General features: G+C 35.4%; 1 protein-coding gene and 2 non-coding genes across 3 annotated transcripts; all 3 read left to right on the top strand.

Annotated features, from left to right (window-relative positions):
• Window positions 1-2,625: 2,625 nt before the first annotated feature.
• LOC132171740 (protein indeterminate-domain 7) lies at window positions 2,626-6,056 on the top strand. Its single transcript, XM_059583131.2, has 3 exons — window positions 2,626-3,084; window positions 3,772-4,168; window positions 4,927-6,056. The coding sequence occupies exons 1-3, from the start codon at window positions 2,883-2,885 to the stop codon at window positions 5,927-5,929; spliced, it is 1,602 nt and encodes a 533-aa protein (XP_059439114.2). The 5' UTR covers window positions 2,626-2,882; the 3' UTR covers window positions 5,930-6,056.
• A 1,646-nt stretch (window positions 6,057-7,702) lies between these two features.
• LOC132173179 (small nucleolar RNA R41) lies at window positions 7,703-7,795 on the top strand. Its single transcript, XR_009439272.1, has one exon. It is a non-coding gene; the product is annotated as a small nucleolar RNA R41 (small nucleolar RNA).
• Window positions 7,796-7,911: 116 nt separating this feature from the next.
• LOC132173183 (small nucleolar RNA Z155) lies at window positions 7,912-7,990 on the top strand. Its single transcript, XR_009439276.1, has one exon. It is a non-coding gene; the product is annotated as a small nucleolar RNA Z155 (small nucleolar RNA).
• Window positions 7,991-17,192: the final 9,202 nt, after the last annotated feature.

The raw sequence follows: 17,192 nt of genomic DNA, 5'->3' as shown, positions 1-17,192 counted from the left end.
ATATATTCTAGCTTTTGTCACCTTGTTGTTTCCCATTTTATGGCCGGGCTAGCTAGCTCATAGCTGCTTGTTGTTTCATTGGTTTGAGGAAACTCCATTAATGTAAATTATTTATTAAAATAGAAATAAATAAATAAGAGGATAGGTCAAATGGTCTACAAGTACATAAACTGCTTGAATTGAAGTTATGGATCGGATCTGCTTTCGTAAAAGTAATTCTTTTCTGGTAAAGAATTCATTTCAACTCAACTTAGTTTTGGTTCAAATTCTTCCGACAAGTGAAATATTTAATTGAAATAAAAAGTAAATGACGGATATAATATTCGAACTCATGACATTTTCTCTTATACTATATTAAATCATTATTTATCTCAAAAGTTTAAACTAATAGACTCTTATTGATTTAATTAATCAACATAGGTATTTCCTTTGTTTCATATCGCCATAATTAATACAGATTGTACCTCCTCAGTTGTCGGTTGTCTTTTACCAACTCCTATGTATCCTCTACAAATCATGTTCACTTAATTACCATTGCATACATAGTTTCCCACAAATAAGAATTCTTCGACAATTATAAGGTGATCAGCATTGACGAGCTCGGGTCACATGTCATTTATGTATGTATTATGCTAGATAGAGGCAGCAGCTTAATTTGCTGGACACAAAAGAAAATAGATATGTTTATATATATATATATATATATATATATATAGAGAGAGAGAGAGAGAGAGAGAGAGAGAGAGCATTTCCTCACAACAACTATGTGCTTAGTTGATGTCGTTATTCAGGAAGTAGTCTTGTCTTTTTCTAATTTCAAAATTTATTTTAGCTAACGAAATCGACATGTTTGGTTCAGTTTCATCGTTTGGATCAAATAAGACAATATGGTTCGGCAAACGTTTGGTAGATAACAGCCAAGTGTAGTTTCAGGATAAGCTTCTCTGAATTGTCTAAAAACAGTTTTCTTATTGAATTTTAGTGGCCGGGTTGGAATTAATCTGAGTTTAATTTAATTACACTAGCTAAGGTATTAGTCTACATGCGCGGTGATAAATAACACGTAGTTCCAAAAAAGCAAAGAATAATGTTATGGGTATTACAGTTTTTATTACAAATTCTATACAAACTAATTAACGTGTGAGTCCCTGGCATTTACCATGTTAATCATTAATTATAATTAAGTCTTCAAATATTATCAAAGAAGGATAAAAGTTGAAATAATTTTCAAACAGTTGTGTTAAAATGATTATCAAATCTAGGAAATGTACCATTGGAGGACTTGCTCTTCCCATTATCCTTCAGGCTGTTCAAATATTAAGATGATCAAATTAAGCTTAAGAATTATTTCATCTTATATTACAACGCTCAATAATCTTTTGTTAAATTATTTTGAGAAACCTGCCATTGGATTAATTAATACATGTCATTGAATTATATATGTAACATTAATAACAAAAAGTTACAAATATAAGTTAATCCTAACTTTTATTTAGTCCCCAAGGTTGACATGAATAGATACATCATACACGTGAATATAAAGAGTATTTAAGGAGACTGTTTAGACTTTACTCAAGAAAGACACCTAGCTAATGGTAAATTGCAGCCATTAAAACAGACATTGTGAATCGAATTCTGATAATTGGACAAAAGAAATTACTCGAAAAAAAAGTGAGGCATTAATTTTATTTTTTGTCAATAAAGCACTAATCCTAAAATTACTTGTGTTGGTGATGGTTAAAGTAATAGTTATTTAATTTGGCGCAGCTATTAAGAGCATTTTCACCCAGCTCCCTAAACTTATTCTCTATTTTAGTTTAAAAAAATCACATTTCTATTTCAGTTATCAACTTTTTCAAATCACATACATTCGGCTCAGCAAACTAAGGATCCACTTTTACTATTCTATTTAAATATGTGTTTTTTTTTTTTTATGATTTCTCTAAGATCATTATATTATAAACAACATTTTTTTGAGGCCATGGATTGGACAAAGCATGCAGCATCAAACTGCAATCAATATTCAACCTACTAAGGAAGTTTTTTTTTTTTTTTTTTTTTTGACATGTCCACAAAAGGAAAGGGGAGGGGGTACTAAGGAGTTGATATAGTTTTTAAAAGTAATTCCTCATTATTGCCAAGTTAACTCTTTGACTTTACATTAGCTCTATCCTTTTCATTTCATAATTTATTCCCATATAATGGTGTGGAGACACAAGGTTCAAGCCATTGTTGTAGTAAGGAAATATAAATTTCATAAATATATTTTTCTTTGGCTCTCTTCGAAAGTTTAACCTTCAGTAAAAAATAACATCAAAGTGGAGGATCCTGCTCGAAATTAGTACACTATGAAGTAACTTGAGAAATATAACAATATATAAGATCTATGAAAAAAGTTTACATCCTTCAATTTGCTTACACTTTGACTTAGCAACAGATAATCACACCTCTCTTGCAGAACACTAATTAGCTAAGAAATTGACAAAAATTAAGAAATAAATAAAGAAAAGGTGAAGTGAAATGGGTATGTTATATTATATTAATAACCCTCAAGTTAGGGGCATTTGCCAGGCGACTGTCTCTTACTATATATATATATTTATATAAGGCCAAAGAAGACCAGGTTTCAATGTTAGCTTTATGGCAGCAATAGTTCTCTTCTTCACCCGAAAGGAAGGAGAATTGCCTGGTTTTTGTCTTCCTCTTATGAAAGCAAACTCCTGATTGTGTGTTCACCAAAAAACAAGCCTTTTCTTTTAGTGATGAGAGCGCCAACAACTGGAAATAAGGAAGAAAGAAACAATTAGAAGAGTTTGGAAAGGGGAAAAAACAAAAAGAAAACAATCTGTAACTTCTAGCTATATCAATCTTTTCTCTTTCAAATGTCAAATATTACAGGTGATGAAGGAAGCTTCTCTTCAGGAAATACTGGGGAAGAAGTTCATCAAGAAAAGCAGCAACAACAGCTACCACACAACCTCCATGGCTCAAGCTCAGCAGCTCCTGGTGCCCCTAACAGCAATAGCTCTTCCTCCCAACAGCAACCTGCTGTTAAGAAGAAAAGGAATCTTCCAGGAACTCCAGGCAAATTCAACCACCCCAACAACCTTATTCATGTTTTCTATGCTAAACATCTAGTTTCCTAGATTGAACTTCTAAGTTCATGAATTGAAAATAGTTTTGCTGATGCTAGTTTTTTTATTTTTTTATTTTTTTTTATTTTTTTTTATTTTATATAACCGTAGTATCCGGGGCTTCGTCCTGACTACTGATGTTAATTAGTACTGAAATTGAAACTCATACAAGTCAAGTGATTAAACATAGATGCAGTTTAATTTAATTCCAAATTTTACATGTTTAAGTATAATTAAGCATACAATTAGTCAAGCTGTATTTGAATATTCAGCTCAAGAGTACAAAATTTTTTTCTTTTCTTTATGAGGTTAGCTTTCAAAAATACTAAAGCTGATTGTTTTTTTCTGAAAAGAATCATTGTTATGATAAAAGTTCAATTATTGCCTTGAGTTTACAATAATTGTTGCCAACTGTTTGCTTGATTGCGCTTTTTATTAGTCTCTTTTTGTTTCCAACTGTACATATATATATATATATATATATATATATATATATATATATATATATATATATATGCATGGTTAATTTTGAAAACACACTTTTCTTATTTTAAGTGAATATTTCAAATATTTCATGTTCTTTGGATGAACACGACATGAAGGGTATGCTAATAATTAAGTATTTTTTATTGATTAGATCCGAAAGCTGAAGTAATTGCTCTATCGCCAACAACACTAATGGCAAGAAACAGATTTGTGTGTGAGATTTGCAACAAAGGGTTCCAGAGGGACCAAAACCTTCAGCTGCACAGAAGAGGCCATAATCTTCCATGGAAGCTCAAGCAAAGATCGAGCACTGAGGTTAGAAAACGGGTCTACATATGCCCTGAGCCTTCATGTGTTCACCACAACGCGGCTCGTGCATTAGGAGACCTTACAGGCATCAAAAAACACTACAGCAGGAAACATGGAGAAAAGAAATGGAAATGTGACAAGTGCTCAAAGAAATATGCCGTGCAATCGGATTGGAAGGCTCATCAAAAGAGCTGCGGCACTAGAGAATACAAATGTGATTGTGGAACCATCTTTTCCAGGTTCACATCCATTAATGTTTTCATGAAGAGCATACATTGAACATATGCTGCATGTGCATGAAAAAACACATATAGATTTATCAGCAGCTCTTGTTGAAAAAAATAAAAATAAAAACAATTGTACAAGATTCATTGTCACCGTACATAGGTTGTTTTTACTTAGGTTAAATTATCATAGTTTTATGTAATTTAGGTTCCCAAATAAAGGAAATATGTAGAAATGGCCGACAAATTGATGGACCTTTTACATACCCTTTATGGTGCTTCTTTTCATGAGGTCTCCCCCCTCCCATACTTTAATTTTGTACTGCTTCAAGTTTTGAATTTCTCATACAAAAATCATGTCCACTGTGTTAGAATATTATATTTTGTAGTAGAGACAGGGCCAGACTTTGGTATGGGTAGGGGCCAAGGGCCAAAAAATTTAGTGGGTAGGTGCCAATAAGCAAAAGCAAAGAAAAAAAAAATTCCCTCAAAATTTTTTTTTTCTTGTGTTGGTGAGAACCATGGCCTACACCGGCCACCCCCAGTTTCGTCCCTTTGTAGGTGTTATTCCCTTCCTTATTAAGTCTAAGTTTACTTGTTCATAATACAAGATGTAGGCCAAATGTTTCATTAGTTTTTCTCGCTCGGTTTCTGCTATTTCTCTTACATATTATTTACTCGTCATTTATTTCTACTTTTTATTCAAATAAAGGTTTTTAAACTAACAACAAAAACCTAATGCAATATTCCACTTCTTCAAATATTGTGTGCAGGAGAGATAGCTTTATCACCCACAGGGCCTTTTGTGATGCATTAACAGAGGAAAACAACAAAGTAAACCAGGGAGCACTAATGAACAACATTGGATCAAGCAGCTTATTACAGACACAAATGTCCGATCAGCTTATTATGTCATCATCTCTGCCCATGAACACCACCACCAACACATCCATTGGAACATCAGAAATTGACAATTTAGACCCCAAGAATCCCCTCAAATCCCTCTCTCATCAAGAAGCAAATAATATCCCAATGACATTTAAGTCCATGAACATGGCAGGTGGCATGTTCTCAACCAGCTCAGGCACTCTCTTTGGCGGTCCAAGGACCTCCTCTTCTTCAAGCCTTCAGCTCAGTTCATCCAACGGCTCCTCTTCCTTCAATTACCTCCAAGACAGCAAAAATGGCTGCCAAGTATCCGGATCTGCTCACATGTCAGCAACAGCCTTGTTACAAAAAGCTGCACAAATGGGCGCCACAGCAAGCAATACCATAAACTCTCCAATGATGCAAAAGAGCTTTGTTAGTAGCATGGTCGGTCCAGGTGGCATTCATCAGCCCTCATATGAGCACTTCCAACCACAACCGCCCGATCAATCAAACATGGTTGGTCCGATGACGATGAATGGTGGCGGCGGAGGATTCACCAACCAGCTCTTGCAGAAAGGCCAACAAGATATCTCTCATCTCTTTCATGCTAATAATGACATGTATAGTCATTTCATGCAAAAAGATGATAGCAATAGTTCTTCTAGCCTCATACATGCAAGAACCGCAGTGGAAATAAGCTCGGCAGGGAGGCTTGTGGCAAGTGGTGGAGGAAATAATACAATGACACTTGATCTCTTGGGGATTGGAGGATCATCAAGGCCTGTGAATTTGCATGATCATCAGCAGCAGCAAAGGTTGGAATTGGAGGCGTTGATGGAGCCAGCAAAGGTTGCTAATTATGAATCCTTTCCAACAACAACTCACACGTGGGGATTTAGGAATTGAAAAGTCCATTTGGGATGTTGTAGAGCAGTCCAAGGAAGAGCATTCATGTTTCTTGCACGTTGAGATCGATTGGGCTATACCCAATTTAGCCATTAATGTTAAACATGAGCCTGAGTTTTTTAGTTCAGTTCACCCTCATGCAAGATCCATTTAGATAGCTCTTCTCTTTAAGATTCTTGAATATTCAAGAATCTTAGAGACTTCAAAAATGAAAAACATTTTCGTGATTAAGAATTTGGATGTTAATCCTTCGACGGTGTGTACAGGAACAACTCTAAAAAGAGTCTACTGGGCATCATTTAGAAGGACTAAGGTACAATGAAACTTCTATTAACAACAAATCGAAGATTACAAAACTCTACGGCAAACACTCTAGAATAACAGATGCTATATACAAAGCATGTACCGACAAACAAACAGCCCCAATAAGAAATTACTAATACAAAACATTTTGATTGTTAAGATGAATACCAATCACTAACACAGCGGAATTTATATATCATTCTTTATGCAAATAAAATAGTCAATTTAGTACCAAAAATCAACTCACCGACCATGCAAATAAATAAATCAAAGAGAACTGCTACTTAGCATTTTCAAGTGTCCACCTCTCCAAATGGTATGATGCTTTTTGGGGTAAACCCAATAACAAAAACCATGTTGGTTGAGGCCCAAAACGAAAAATATCATATCACTTGGAGTGGGGTGTTACATTGTAACGTCCCACATTGTCTGGTGTGAGAGATGAGGTGTACATACTTATATATATAGGGCATGCTCTTTCTAAATTATATGAGGCATTTTGGGGTAAAGTCGATCAATAACAAAAGCCATGTGTGCTAAGGCCTAAAGCGAACAATATTATATCACTTTGAACGGGTCACCAACGGGGACACTGGGTCCCAAGAGAAAGTGATTGTGGTATCTCACTCCCACATTGCGTGGGTGTGAAGAACGACTACCCCTCCCTTAGCCACCCCTTGGCCCTTAGATGAGGTGGCCTCCTCTCATTTAATTAGTGAGAGGAGAGAGGTGGCCAACCACTACCTTTGTTTTTTATTTTTATTTAATGTTTTATTTAGGACGAATTTGTAATTTAGGTCATGTGTCAATATATTATTAGTATTGATCTAAGTAGCCATGTGACATTAATTTCCATTAAAAAATTATCAGAATGATTATTTTTATACATAAGCAAAGCATAGGAATTTCTATAAAATTCAATCCGCATTGACTAATTTTATAAAAATACAAATCACATAACAAGTTGCAATGCATTTTGGAGACTAGAAATCACAAATGCCAATAGGCAATAAAAACTTGAAATTGGAATAATTATTTCATTCCAACATGTTCTATTCCCAGTAATATCTATTTATTTTCCTAATAAAATTTTCATTCCGCAAACCAAACGGGCCTTAGTCTTTATTTGTTTTCTTGGGCTGCCCAATTATACCAGGTGGGATATATATTTCTACTTTGAAGGCTAGAAACATCACTAGGCTATAGGTCTTCCAATCAGAGCCCACGACTGAGCCCACGCCCGAGCCCAAAGGTAGTTTTGTAATTCAGCTCATAAAGTTGCCTTCTGCGCAGTGCGTCACACACGAAACCCTAATTCAGAAAGTCGCTTCTATATATACCCATCTGAAACGCCATTTCTCTCAAATCTCAAACCCTAATCTCTTTCTTTCTCTCTTGTCTCTCTCTCTCTCTCTCTCTCTCTCTCTCTCTCTCTTTCGAGGTTTCGTTTTTACAAATATTTTCTGAGTATTATGGGCAGTGATGTTGAAAAACTACCTATTTTCTGAGGGAAATTTTTTCCCTAATGATTAGAAGAAACCAATGGATCCTTCTGAGCCCGCACTTTTCTTTTGCTTGTTCTTCTTCTAGGGTTTTTTCTTCTTTAAATGCATTGCTTCGGATATTTTTGCTTTATTTGTTTTCGTTTTGTTTAATTTTCGTTGAATTTGATTCGGAGCCATTGACGTGATGATACCGTGTTCGGAAAATACAATGATGTCGACTAAAAAACAACAGACTACAATTATCTGATCAATGGCTTTCTATTTTCTCCTCTTTTATCTATTTTATTTCTAAATACTTGCTTTTATTTTTCTATATTTTTTATTGATTTAATATGTTTGATGATTATAGAAGGCATATTATATTAGGCCAAGAATTGTTTCATATCTGGCACTCTGAGAAAGCCCGAGAGGTGGTAAATTATGAATTATAAATTTCCAGTAGAGAATATCGTAAGTTTCTGTAAATAATGGATGGAAATTGTATAAATGTTTTTTTTGTTGAACTAAGTAAGTATTCATTGTGTTGAGTAAAGCTGATCTTTTATACTAGAGGTGGTAAAAGTAAAATAAAAGATCAGCTCCTATCCATGAGGATGAGGGTCCTTGCCCTGTATTTTGATGGCCAAGAAGCCAAGCTTTGAACAGTTCAAGCTCTTTCTAATGGGTGAATTGTGTCTCAATTGACCTAGACTATCATTTTGCAAAAACACACTCAAATTACCATTTTTTTAACACACTCGGCCCCTACTTTATTTTATTTATTATGTGCGGATATTTTGATTTTAAATATCCAAATTGTCTCTATTCTTTTAGGAGGAAAAAACAGAGAAATGAGAGCTTGAGGGATGGTGGTGGACAACCCACCAAAGCCAAAAGCCTTTTCCCTTTGGAGTAGCCATCCTCTATTTTTGGAAGTAGTTGAACACAGAGGCTGAACCAGTTTTTTTTAATAAGTTGGGGACACAGTATATATATATATATATAATTTCTCTATACGTGTTTGTATGAAAGTCTTAAATTTAATATCATGGCATTACAAACACACAATAATAATGAACTAAACACGATCTTAATGGTTTAAGAATAATGGTATCAAAAATAAATATTCTAAACCGAATGGCTAATAATCACTCAAAAAATAAATTAAAATTATATATATATTTTTTCATCATATTTTAAACTTTTGCTATAAAAAAAATAAAATAATAAAACAAAACAAAACAAAACAAATAAATGCAAGAGAAAACGAGATGTAGGGAAGATGGCTATGAAAACAAAAATTACAAATAGAAAAACTCATAATATGTTAAATTTGGGGGGACAAATATATCATTTCGGGGGAACATTTGATCCGCCCTTGGTTGAACACCTCTTTCAAGTTTGACTATGGTTGTTGAGAAATAAAAAGTAAACAATGCAATTAAACTAAGGGTTAAATACCTTTTTACCTCTTGTGGTTTAACAACTTTATTTTTTGCTTCTTAGGGTTTAGTTTTTATCACAAGAGGTAAATCAAGTTTACATAAAGACAGATGGTACCTCCGTCAAACTTCCGTCCAAGAATTGATAAAAATTCACATCAGCAACCCTAAAATCTTGACACGTGTCCATACACGAAATAAAAAAATAAATTTTATAAATAAAAAACATTAAAAAATTAAATTAAATTAAAATTTTAAAAAAAAAAATTGAAAAGGCCACCCCTTGGGGGTGGTTTGGCCACCCCAAGTTGCAAAATAGGGGTGGCCGAAACCACCCCCCAAGACTGTTGGGAGTGGCTCGGCCACCCCCGTTTAGCCTAAGGTGGTTTCGGCCACCACAGGCCAGCTGATCTGGGCTGTTGTCCGTGGACATGCCAGTGCAATCGGGAAGTTGATCTGTGAGAGGAGCGGCAGCTTCTCTACAGCGATAGTGAAGTGACCGTCTTCTCTGAAGGAGAACAACAATGCAGATGCTTCAAAGACGACAGCGAAATTGACCGGCGTGACCGAGTTCGATCTCTCAGGGATGAAGGTGATCTTGAAGCTCAAGAGCAACGTCGAGCTCAAAGGCCGAATCAACTTCTTCTCTCGGCTGAACCACCTTAGGCCAATGAAAAAACAAAAAACAAAAAAAAAGAAAAGAAAAAGTTGGCCCATTGGGATGGTTCAGCCACTCCCAAACCAGCTGGTGTAGGTGAAACCACCCTAGGCCAAATGGGGGTGGTTCGGCCACCCCCATTTTGCAACTTGGGGGTGGCCGAACCACCACCAAAATGTCCAAGGGTGGCTTCAGCCATGGGGGTGGCTAGCCCTCCTTAAGGCAAAATGGCCACCCCTATTTTGCCAAATGGGGTGGCTTCCGGCCACGCTTTTTCCAAATATATATATATTAATTTTAATGTTTTTAATTAAAAAAAAAAAAATTTAAAAAAAAAAAAAATTGTATATGGACACATGTCAAGATAAAAATAAAAAATAAAAAAATTGATGCCACCAATGGCCACCCCAAACCCCTATGGGGAGGGCAAGGGGTGGTTTGCCCACCCCTAGGGTGGCCGCAAGCCACCCCCAGGGGTAGGGACGGAGCCAGCCTTGACAATGGGCAGGGGCCATGGTTGAAAAAATTTAATGGGCAGGGGCCCATTAGCAAAAAAAAAAAAAAAATTAACCATAAAAAAATTGTTTTTACCTTTAAAAAAAAAAAAATTGTCATTTGAGGGGGGGCCTGGCCCCTGCCAGTCCCCCCCTTCCTCCGTCCCTGCCTAGGGGGTTCGGGCATTGTCAGGGAGAAGCAGCGCGATTTTGGCTTTGAAAGAGTTTCTTCATTCGTCCGATGAGAGGAGAGCAGAGCAAACGCATTGGCGGAGATTGAAGGCGCTATAGAAGAGTTGGTGAAGATAATCAAAGAACCCATTTGCCCGACTGCGGCAAAAGCTTCATTAATGGTGATTTACCACATGATCAACAATTCCTCGTACCAAAACGAAACAATTATACAAAGATTTGTCGACATGGGTTTGGTCTCCCTGCTGCTGGAAATGCTTGTCGACAGCGAAAGAAGCATCTATGAAAAGACAATGGGTGTTCTTGATGGAATCTGTGGCAGAGAAAAAGGGAGAGAAAAGGTGTACAACCATGCTTTGATGGTGCCGATTCTGGTGAAGAAGTTGTTGCGCGTATCGGATTTGGTGATCGAGTTTTTGGCCTCCATCCTTTGGAAGCTCTGCAAGAATGAAAAGAGGGAAGAGGGAGGAGTTCTTGTTGATGCTCTTCAAGTATGAGCTTTTGAGAAGCTGCTGTTGCTCTTGCAAGTTGGCTGCGCAGAGAGGACCAAGGAGAAGGCAACAGAGTTGTTGAAATTGTTGCCACCTATGGGGTGGCTCATGGCCACCCCTAGGTGGTTTGGGTTGGCCCGCAGGCCAACCCAGTCACCCCATGGGGGTTGGGGGTGGCCAAGGGTGGCAGCCCCACCGCTAGCCACCCATTCAAAAATAATAATAATAATAATAATTTTTAAATTTAATTAATAAAAAATTATTATGCTGATGTGGCAAAACGATTCGTTTTGATTGAGACTAACGAGCGTTACACAAATTTGAGAATATTTAACGGTGGAGATTTATTTGGCATTTCGATTAACCCAGGGAGTATATATATACCCTTTTTTTAATAACAATGTGGCAATAAATTAAGCACTCAATATATTTTCGAATCATAACAAATCAAACAAAGTAAGCATTTGATATAAACAAAAATCAAAATGAGTCAAAATAAACTTGTCACATGAAATTATTTTCAAATTAAATAGCATCCCCAAAATTCAATCATTAATCAATGAAGAACAACAATTGTCTTAAGAACACATAATAAAATATTAGGTTTCACCCCTAGCCCTAGCTAGAGATTTAGCTACTCATAATATTAAAATGCTTAATAATGTATAAATAAAAAGACATGGAAACTTGAATAAATTCTATGTATGAAGCCCTTTCTTTCTCTCTTCTCCTCTACGTCTTCTCTCAGCACAACCGCTTCTTCTTCTTTTTTTTATTGTGTGCAGTTTGCTGCGGCTTTTGTTCTATATATATAGAGGAGAGTTGGTTTTGTTTTGTGTTAGGTTTTTCTTGAATTTTCTAAATTCACCTTGTTTTTATAGATGCTAGATGTTTTGTGAATGTTTCGCCTTGCTGTTTCCATTGTTATTGATCAGGTATATATACAAGATAATTGAGGTTACAAAATAGGTAAGAAAATACACAGTGAATGTAGCGCCCCTGAATTTTCAAAGTTATTTCAATAGATTATTTTGATGATGATGTTATTTTAATATCAATTTTAACCAATGATTTTTGGGAAAATTTATGGTGTTACAGAGAGTGATAATTAGAGAATGGTAATTGGTGAAATAATAGGATAGTAAATGGTAAGAAGAATTGTATTGGTAGATAGAATAGTAAGGGAATGTAGAATAGTCAATGGTAAGTGTGACAGTATTGGTATAAGGAAGGTAGAATTGTAAATAGAAGGTAGAATAGTCAACGTAGGTGCAATAGTATTGGTATAAGGAGAGTAGAATTGTAAATAAGAATGTAGAATAGTCAATGGTAGATATACTAAGTGGGTAGGTGAAATAATAAAATGAGGGTAGAATTGTAAATTAAAGGTAGAATAGTATTTGGTTTTCCTATAAATAGAGCTCTTCCCCTTCACAAATTTCACCACTCATCACCCTTCTCTTACACATATTCTTCCTTCTTCCACTTTCTACTTGGTCTTTCTTCTTTCTGAGAATGTTTATTCAGAGCAGAGAGAGAAATGGCAAGACAAAGCGCTACAAGAAAGAAAAAACACAAGAGATAGTGGACTTGAGAAATTAGTTTCAACAGATATGCTAGTGGTGTTAGTCAGATTGGAGCAAGTAGATTCCTTCCGACCACTTTAAGCTTTAGTCTAGAGGAAAGTAAATTCACTACCCCTTCTAAAATTACTTCATGTCATGCTATTTATTTATTCTTATATCAAACTGTAAATGATTATTTTATTTACCTGTCATAGAGATATGTTGCATGCATGAAGGATTTCTAAAAGAATTATTTAAAAAGTTTCTATTTCTTTAAACGCTTTCTAAGTACAACAAGTTTATATTTGGAAAAGTTCCCATTTTGAGAAAAGAAAGTTGAGAAATGATGATGATTATAACAAAGAAGAATGATGATAAACCCTCCTACATGTTGCCCTAAGATGCATCAAAAGAAGTACAAAGAAAAATACAAGAAATGAGTTAAATGTTTATGAAATGAGGGCACATGTATGGAGGAGAGTATTTTTTGCCCCAAGATAAGTAAGGATGAGAGGAGTTCGGTACCGATACTCGGATGGAGGCGAAACCACTGAAGGAGGCTATGCCAGAAGGTGGTATTCCATCAACATGACCGTTGAGTGCACCAAGAAAGAGTTAATTGACGGTCAGGCATGGCTGAGGCCACAGTTCAGTGCCATGGTCACAAGGACCCGCAACCCTCGTACACAGGGGTAACAACGTACATGGGCCCTAATATGAGAAAATGATAATATAATTTTAACGATGATTTACAATGATGATTTATAATGATGTATTATGATGATAATTTATAAAGATGATTTATAACGATGATTTATTACTAGATGTAATAGTATGTATATGCTATGGGAGATGCAACCGTACATACATATATTATTATGGCTGGATGTATATTTATTTGTGAAAACGATTTTCAAAACTGAGAACAAAGAGTAAAGCTATTTATGGTTTTGGATTTTACTTGTTGGGTCCCTTTGGGCTCATTCAGTTTTATTTCTTGTTTTCAGGTAGAAAGGACGCTGGAATAGGAGGCCGGAATGGGGGCGGGAATAATTATTAACTTTCAACGTCTTTTCATATTAGTTATTGTAATAATATGATATTTCGCAACTAAAGTTTAATGATTTCTAATTTCGCTTGTAATAAAATCTCTTGAAGAATGTTTTATACATTTATCGTATCATTTAAAATCTAGTACTCTGATAGACCTTATAGATCTTTACAAAAAATTTTGTTGTAAAAGAAGAAAAGTGGCAAACTCAGCCTTAATGGGCTGGGGATGTTACAGTGAATGAGTGTTTTCCTTCCTAGAATAATCTACCCGTTGCTTGATTTGATTTTAGGAGCGCATGGGTTGATTTTAGTTTCCTTGTGTGTTGTAGCCATTGCTTGACATGCGGTTGGTGTGTGGGAATTATTTTCATATAGGTCTGGTTCTCTATTAGTTTTCAAGTACCTCACCGACTAAGGCTTTTTCCTTCTTTTCTTTTATTTCTTTTACAATTCTCTTCTTTTGTTTCATGTTTGTGGCCCCATGTAAGCGACTTGAAGGTCCACTTCTTTTCTTGCTTTATCTTCTCTTGGCTTCCACGTGACTTCTTCTTGTAATCAGCTATGCTTGCTTTCATTTTAGCCTAGCTTTGCTTTTTGTTTGGCTTGGCTTTTTGACTTCTAGCTTTGATCTTTCTCTTGTCTTTTAGTTATCTACGTACATCCACAAGGTAGAAGCACATGCCCTCTTTTGTTGTCTTTTTTTATTTTTTTTTATTTTACCTACAAAAGGCAATAACTTGCACTATAATGTCATTTTAAGCTCACATTTAATAATTAAACATTATTCCATAATTAAATATAAAATGCAAGAATTGGTATAACATAAAGTATGATAAAGTTTATTTTAATAGAGACAATGGACACTTTTAAGCTATTATCACATTGATACAACACACACGCACATAAATTTCTCCCTTCTCAATGAAACATAGTCTACAACAATCACTCAACTTATCAAAGTTCCACATGTTCAAGCGCTTAAAAATATGCAACCTCTCTGCAACATGACATAGTATACCAATTTCACTGAGCTTGATACGTGGATCACCAACAACTACCATGCGAAAACAGTGATCACTTCGCTTCCCAAGTACAACATCTTTCATCCATCTCAACCTAGAAGAGTGAGGGATCTACCCCTTTTGTTTGTTGGGCAGATACCAAATCTTTATTTGAAGACACATCTAAGCTTAACTACATATTAAAAGTATATAATAAGCAAAATGAATAATTATCCACAAAAAACATATAATCATGCACTAATCACATTAATTCAAACTATCAAATAAGGTTGCAGAATTAAGACATGTATATTGGAAGTCCATGATACCTGAGCATCTGATAGAACCCTTCTGTTTGGTTTCATACAACTTTCTTTTTGTTGTTCAACTTTTGGAATAAAATCCCAAAAATCAGCAAGCAAACCCCTAAAATTTTTCTTCATAAACTTCTTTGGCAACTTTTCATTTGCCTCTACTATAATCGCACTATTTCTAAAGAGTTCTTTAAAGAAAACTTTAAATTTCACTGTTGGGCTAAGAACTTTAGGCAGCAAACAATGAAGAAGGGATGGCAAGAAAAAACAATGCATGGTTGAGAGGAAAGGTTCGAGTTGGATGGAGTGAGAGTGCAGAGAAGAGAATGGAATGAATTTAAAGAAAATTTTAGCTTTTTTTCTTTTTTCTTTTTTATACCCACAACGTCGCTTCATCTAAAATAACAAACTTAAATCTAAACCATCCAAAGAACTACATATACTGTGAATTCATTACACAACATGTAAGTCAAATCGTCGTCTGAATAGAAGAAGTTTATGGGGAAATTTGAAGAAATTGTAAAGAAAGAGAAAGTTTCGGAAAAAAGGAAAAGAAGCATCTGTGTTCACAAAGGCCCCATTTGAGGCCATCTACGCATTGAGGTCATCACATGGAGATGCAGCTTTTCCATCAAGTTAAAGCCAGCAAACAGCTTTTCCAGCAAATTGCAAGAGGACATTTCTATGTTAGTTTTTAACCAACAAACAATCCAGTGATTTTACCATACCTCCCAGACATGCGTCCAATAGACGAGAGGCACTCTTTATACTGGGGAATCCCTACTCTAAAGGAAGATTTTTTGGTTTTGGAGAAGGCACTTTCCAATTCGACCTCTAATGTTTTGGTTTTGGTTTACGAAGAAGTACACTTTAAGCCCCCAAAGTTTGGGGTGATTTCTAATTCAAACTCCAATGTTTCAATTTTTGCAATGCACCCCTTTAAACTTGCAATTATTTTTTCAATTCGACCAATGCTATCCCAAAATTTCCATATTGCCCCTAATCTCTTCTTTTTTTTTTTAATTTGAAATTTTTGTTTTATTTTTCATTTTTCTCTATGATCGATGTTAATAACTTTACCACCAGATAAGACAACTATGACAGGGTTATAGGCTTTAAATCTAATTGTTGGAGTAAGATGGAGTTATCAAATACATTAAAGGATGGTCATGCGTTATTTGTTAACCAAGCTATTGAAGATCATGCCTTGATGCAACAAAATCATACAAAGATTTTGCCATGACAGTTTGCACGTGATTTGTGCAAGTCTCCTCATAATTGTTGACAGCAAAATCATCAAGCAAGAATGGAAGATTCCAAAGATGCAGCACAATCAGCATACACAAGCTTCCGTCGTGCACAGCAAGTCTAGAGAATTTTTCAATATGTTGAAGATTTATTTCCATTTGTTAATAGTTGTATAGCTGTAGATTTTTATCTTGTACTCTCATACTTTCCTTTCTTTTCTTTATATTCCATAATTGTAAATCGTATGAAATATAGTTTGCCATTTATGTCACTCTGTACAGCATTATAAAATGTGAATAAACTCTCTATTTTGAAATTAATGAAATTTAGTCTTCCAAAACAATTCTCAACTCGTCTTTTACTTGGTATCAGAGCAATCAAAGGCTAACCCCATTTCACGATCCTTTCTACAATGGCCCCCTCAAACACTACACCCACCTTTGTTGCTCCTAATATCACCCCATTTCTTTTTGTCAAACTAGATGAGACGAATTATCTAGGCTAGACCTCTACACTCATGCCTATCCTTCGTACTCACGACTTGCTGTGCATTGTTGATGGCTCAGAGAGTTGTCCTTCTCAACCTGTTCTTGATGCAGAAGGTAACCACACTTTCACATTGAATCCAGAGTATATTTGGCAAAAGAAAGACCAATTCACTTTAGTTTGGTCAAATAGCACATTAACTGACAAGGTGTTGTCCACTATTTATGGACTACATACCTCATGTCAAGTTTGGTCTCATTTTGCAAATCACTTTGCTCCTCAATCTAAATCGTGTATCTCTTATTTGACGAGATAATTGCAAACATTGCATCAAGGATCTAAGTTGTTCTGATTATTTATTGACTGCCAAGAATTGGGTAGATCAATTGGCTGTTGTTGGTAAGCCAGTTGATGATGAAGATCTTATTTCATATGTAGTAGCAGGTCTTAATTCCTCTTACTACTCGTTTATCACCTCATTGAGTTTTGCTACACGAGGTACAGCAATTTCCTTTCATGATTTTCAAACTGA

This window comes from Corylus avellana, chromosome 1, assembly GCF_965113065.1.
Source record: "Corylus avellana chromosome 1, dhCorAvel1.hap1.2, whole genome shotgun sequence".
Lineage (NCBI taxonomy): Eukaryota > Viridiplantae > Streptophyta > Magnoliopsida > Fagales > Betulaceae > Corylus > Corylus avellana.
Note: the sequence above shows the minus strand (reverse complement) of the source record. Positions and strands in the feature narration are given on the sequence as shown.

Bases quoted from the DNA above. Each gene is read 5' to 3' on its own strand.
- LOC132171740 (XM_059583131.2), top strand. From the start codon at position 2,883: ATGTCAAATATTACAGGTGATGAAGGAAGCTTCTCTTCAGGAAATACT. The intron at 3,085-3,771 runs GCAAATTCAACC...TTTATTGATTAG, and splicing joins GAATCTTCCAGGAACTCCAG to ATCCGAAAGCTGAAGTAATT. The intron at 4,169-4,926 runs GTTCACATCCAT...TATTGTGTGCAG, and splicing joins TGTGGAACCATCTTTTCCAG to GAGAGATAGCTTTATCACCC.